The sequence below is a fragment of the Carlito syrichta genome, unplaced genomic scaffold (genome assembly GCF_000164805.1).
Source record: "Carlito syrichta isolate Samal-C Ts95f unplaced genomic scaffold, Tarsius_syrichta-2.0.1 Scaffold308847, whole genome shotgun sequence".
Taxonomy (NCBI): Eukaryota; Metazoa; Chordata; class Mammalia; order Primates; family Tarsiidae; genus Carlito; species Carlito syrichta.
Window position 1 is genome coordinate 340,071 of NW_007252943.1, and position 4,911 is coordinate 344,981.

The window sequence follows — 4,911 nt, forward strand, 5'->3', positions numbered from 1 at the left end:
TAGAGATGCAGTCTCACCAAGTTGCCCAGGCTGGTCTCGAACCCACAGACTCAAGGCAATCCTCTCACCTCAGCCTCCCAAAGTGCTGAGATTATAGGCGTGAACCACTGTGCCTGGCCCAAAGTTACTTTTTAATTACATCAGTCTGGTCCCGTTTGATCTTCTTTTCATTACTCACACTTTTTCTTTGAACATAAGTAAAACATTTTATATTTTGTATTTTATACTTGTAACATTGCTGCCTTTGCCTGATTCTTTTGTCCATTGTTTCCAAGAACTCTTGCTTGTGGTGGCTTATTTTCTTGTGTGCTTTATACTTTAATTGTAAGTTCATATTTCCTTGAACTTTTATCTGAAAGGATTCCTTGAAGTCTGGGTTTAAAGAATAATCCTCAAGAGAGGATTGCATTTGCCTTTGCCAGGTGCTTAGAGATACCACCAACCTAAGACCATTTTAAATTACCAGCTTGAGGATTTTCCAGACCACATGGGTAGTATAAGTTTTAGTACTGAGGGCCAGTTGTGCTTACATATCTTCAGGAAAACCTTATCTTTCTACCTCCTACCTCCCTAGCATCTGAAACCAAAGTCAAGTAGGTGAGTTGTAGAAGTGATTCATCCTTTATCGTTTCCTCAGCCAGGCTCGGTGGCTCAGCCTGTAATCCCAGCACTTTGGAAGGCCTAGGCCGAGTGGATTGCCTGAGCCCATGGGTTCGAGACCAGCCTGGACAACTTGGCAAGACCTCATCTCTACAATAGATCAAAAATTCAGCCGGGTGTGTTAGTGTGCGCCTGTAGTTCCGGCTACTTGGAAGGCTGAGGCGGAAGGATCGCTGGAGCCCAGCAGGTCAATGCTGAGGTAGCCATGAGTGTGCCACTGCACTCCAGGCTGGGCAACAGAGTGACACTCCAACCCAAAAAAAAAAAAGATCTTTTCTTCTTGGGGGAAGGGGGTCCCAGACTTAAGTAGAAGGGGTCTCTGATCTGACCTCCCACTTTGTAGAAGCTTTAGGCTTTGCTGCCTACTCCCATACATGGCCCACCAAAACAGCAGTTCTAGACCACCCACAAATCCCACATAAAAGCAAAATATAAAAAGATGAGTAACAAAAATGTTTATGAACTGACTCCTAATAAAATTCCAGCCCTGGGAGTCATGAACAGATTCCATGGCCTTCACTGGCTTCAAGGTTGCACACTGGCCCCTATTCTTCTGTACCAGAACCACTGGCTTAAGGCAAGGGAGAAGGAGGTGAGTACACGATGAACCAGATCCATGCAGAGGCAGTGTGGCATGGCAGAAGGCTGAGTGCTCTTCTTATCTAGCCTTAAGGGCAGTCCAAGAGCCTTCTGGTCTTTTCTGAGCAAACTTAGGTCAAGGGCAGCTGTGAATGGAAAAGAACCAAGAAAAAAGGCCAAGCCCAAGTCTGTCCCCACAGATCCATGTCTCCTCAGGGCAGTAGCAGAGCAGTGAGCAGTTCCTTATTACTGTTTGCTCAAAGGGAGATGTCTCCTGTCCTTGCCTGCGTTTCGGCGCCTCTTTCGACTCAAGAAGCTCTCCAGTTTCTTGCTGCGTTTCAGCTCGTTGAACTTCTCAGCTAGCGCCAACTGGCGCTGCTCAGCTAAATGACAGGGAGAATGAAAGCCAGTGAGCAAAGGAACAAGCCTCCACCTTCCAAAACCAGGTCAATAACTCTTAGCTATTAACCTGGAATGTGTGAGTTGTTTAAAGCTCATTGGTGACTCTTCATATGATCTCAGCCTTACTCAATTCAACCAACTATGAGGTCCTTCTATGTGCCTAATCCAGTATACATGTGGGAGGGGCAGAGATAAAATGAGATAAAAGTGACAATCCCTGCCACAGTTTAACTGGGGATACAAGACTGGTTACAAATAATTCCTCCCTACTATTTCTACTTTCCTCAAAGTTACCATGGGATCCAATAATTCCTCCCTACTATTTCTACTTTCCTCAAAGTTACCGTGGGATCCAGCCTTCATGCTTTCTTTAAAGGACCTCAGGGACCCCCGACACAGCTTCCTGTCACTATGGATAGGGACAACACCCCATCCCTGCAGCCAGACTGCAATAGCTTTGCCCTGCTCACATTTCTTCAGGTAGTATGGCTGATGGCCTTGCTGGGCCTGAGCCCGCTGCTCCTGCTTCAGGGCCAGGCGCAGTTCCTGCTGCCGCTTTCGTTCCTGCTGTGCCATTTCTTGCTGCTCCTGAGAAGCAAAGATGAGATGGGATGAAATGGGTGAACAGGAACTGTGAACGCCTCCCACCTTGAACTGTTCTCACTACCACCTGCAGGTCTTGTCCACTCACCATTCGCTGAAGCAGCTGCTGCAGTTTTTCATGCTCCTCCCCTGAACGGTGCTTCTTCAACTGCTTTTTCACAAGCTCCACATTGAAAAATGAATACAATGCTTAGCATTCTGTAAATGGTAGCTGCAATTTTGTGCAAACCATTACCCTAAGAGGTTCGCATACATCAACTTGATAACACTGAGACAATAATTGTTATTGTTTTTATAATTAGAAAACTGAAGCATGGAGATTAAGTAACTTGCCACGACTAGTAAAGTGATGAGCCAGGATTTGAATATAAGAACCAAATTAGGGAAGAGTTAAATCTGCCCATAACTATGATTCCCACTCCCCTCTGCCCAACTCTCTAACCTGTGCCCTAGCTTCCCATCCCGCTACAAATCCCAATGAACCAGTCTCATGCCCCATACCTCTTTCTCTTTGGCTCGGATATCATGCAAGAACTGATACGTTTTGTCAAACACTTCAGGATTATATTCCCCTGACAGATCATCAAAGCGAGGGTCGCGGGCCACCTTTGGAGAGAATAGTGATAATATAAAATAGAACTGTTCAGTATCCTTTCACTGAGAAAATGCTTCCTGCCTCTTCCTCACCTTTTTACTGATGGGAACAACCCGACGTAAAAATGGTACTCGAATTTTGGCTGACATTTCCAGAGGCCTACAGAGACATTAAACGACAAGTCAAGGGAATGCCAGTTTTGGTCAGACGCTTCCCACCTGCCACCCAAGAAAACAGACATCTATTCAAGGTCCCAGGTATCTTCTAATTCCTAGGCTAGGCCTTGCTCCTCACCTGTGCTTATCTGCTACACATGCATTTTGCACAGGTGGGCTAGACCCTTGTTTCTCAATGGTGTTTCCGGCTACCAATTGTTTGAATGTCTTAGTCCCCACTTGGCTCTGCAATTTCAACAGCTCCTCAAACGACATGTTAGATGTGCCTGCAGAAGTGGGTAGAGACACACAACTCAGCTCAACATATACCACTGCGAAAAAGACATCATCCCATCCCCATTCCTTAGGTAGCTGATCCTTTGTAATAATCTCATCAGGCCAATCACTGTTACAAGTCCCAGGCAGTACAGGCTGTAATGGTGCTACACCCGACACCTAACTCCTCAACTAGTTCAGCTACTTGAGGCCTCATCTTGTTAAGCAAGGTATATTGGTAATGTCAAAGGTGGACAAAATCAGTCCTTCCTTTTTTCACCTTCTCTTTTCAATTACTATTTTCCAGGTTTCCTGTGCTCAGTTACCATTGCCAATGTCCTGGTTCATCCTTTCAGTACCTTTCTCCTCAATCGGTGATGTAGGCTAAATGGTCTCTCAGTCTCACATCTCTCAAAGCTATGTTCCCCACTTCAGCCTGAGAGAGGCACTGAAAATGAAATCAGATCTCATCACTCCCACAGATTATGTTACTCTAGACTCATTCCCCAGTGACTTCCATCTTGAGCAGAATGAAAGCCATGTCTTCTGATGACCTGAAAGCCTCCAAGTGACCTGGCCCTCTATAATGTCTCTAATCTCATCTACTAATCTCATTCCTCTCCAGTTAAATGGCCTCCTAGCAGTATGTTCCCACCTCAGTTCCTGTGCACATGCCATTGCCGCTGCTTGGTACACTTTCCTCAGACAAATGTATTGCTTGCTCCCTCACCTTCCTCAAGCCTTTGCTCAAATGTCACCTACCCACTGAGGCCTTCTCTGACTCAGTTACTTAAAATTGCAACTCCTCCCTTCTTTATTTCCCTCCATATCCCTTATCAACTTTAAAAAACTGAGACACACCGGACTCGGTGGCTCAGCCTGTAATCCCGTGCCTTTGGGAGGCTGAGGTGAGTGGATTGCCTGAGCCCGCGGGTTTGAGACCTGCCTGGGCAACTTGGCAAGACCTCATCTCTACAGTAAATCAAAAATTAGCCGGGCATGGTAGCGCACGCCTGTAGTTCCAGCTACTTGGAAGGCTGAGGTGGAAGGATCGCTGGAGCCCAACAGGTCAAGGCTGCGGTGGCCGGGAGAGTGCTACTGCACTCCAGTCTGGGTGACAGAGTGAGACTCCAACTCAAAAAAAAAAAAAATGAGACACAACTAACATTCCATAAAGTTAACCCCTTTTTTAAAGCATACAATTCAGCATTTTGCCTTTTAATGTAATAATTGTTTTTTATTTTTACTGCCCTTTCTAAAAGGTAAGCCCATGAGGACAGGAGTGTGTTTGACTGTTTTATTCACTACTATATCTCCAGCAGCTAGAACGGTCTCAACAAAAGCCTAGATTTTGTTGAATACTGATCTATTAAGCTTCCACCAGCCATCCATGCCCTTTCCTGACTCTGTGCTATTACACCACACACGTTGCTCCTTGCTGAAAACTGTCATCCTACCTTTGAGTCTGGGGCCTCACTCTGTCGCCCAGGCTGGCGTGCAGTGGTACCACCACGGCTAACTGCAGCTTCAACTTCTTCAGTCTACCGAGTAATGGGACTACAGGTGCGCACCACCACGACCTATTTTTTTTTTTTTTTCCCGTAGAGACGAGGTCTCGCTATGTTGACCAGGCTGGTTCGA

The 4,911-nt window shown here is 46.0% G+C and overlaps 1 protein-coding gene across 2 annotated transcripts in view; it reads right to left on the minus strand.

The window, feature by feature from the left end:
• Positions 1 to 1,098: 1,098 nt before the first annotated feature.
• The window catches only part of RRP36 (ribosomal RNA processing 36), a 4,109-nt gene continuing 296 nt past the window's right edge, over positions 1,099 to 4,911 (minus strand). The window contains exons 1-7 of one of the 2 annotated variants that reach the window (XM_008066135.1): positions 4,728 to 4,757; positions 3,134 to 3,281; positions 2,932 to 2,998; positions 2,746 to 2,850; positions 2,333 to 2,407; positions 2,112 to 2,229; positions 1,099 to 1,622 (exon numbers count right to left, since the gene is read on the minus strand). In XM_008066135.1, the coding sequence (XP_008064326.1) occupies positions 1,486 to 1,622; positions 2,112 to 2,229; positions 2,333 to 2,407; positions 2,746 to 2,850; positions 2,932 to 2,998; positions 3,134 to 3,270 (639 nt within the window). In that variant the 5' untranslated portion in view covers positions 3,271 to 3,281; positions 4,728 to 4,757 and the 3' untranslated portion in view covers positions 1,099 to 1,485. Of the gene's footprint in view, positions 1,623 to 2,111; positions 2,230 to 2,332; positions 2,408 to 2,745; positions 2,851 to 2,931; positions 2,999 to 3,133; positions 3,282 to 4,727; positions 4,758 to 4,911 lie in introns of those variants that run through there. The other variant, XM_008066134.1, reaches the window with a different exon arrangement.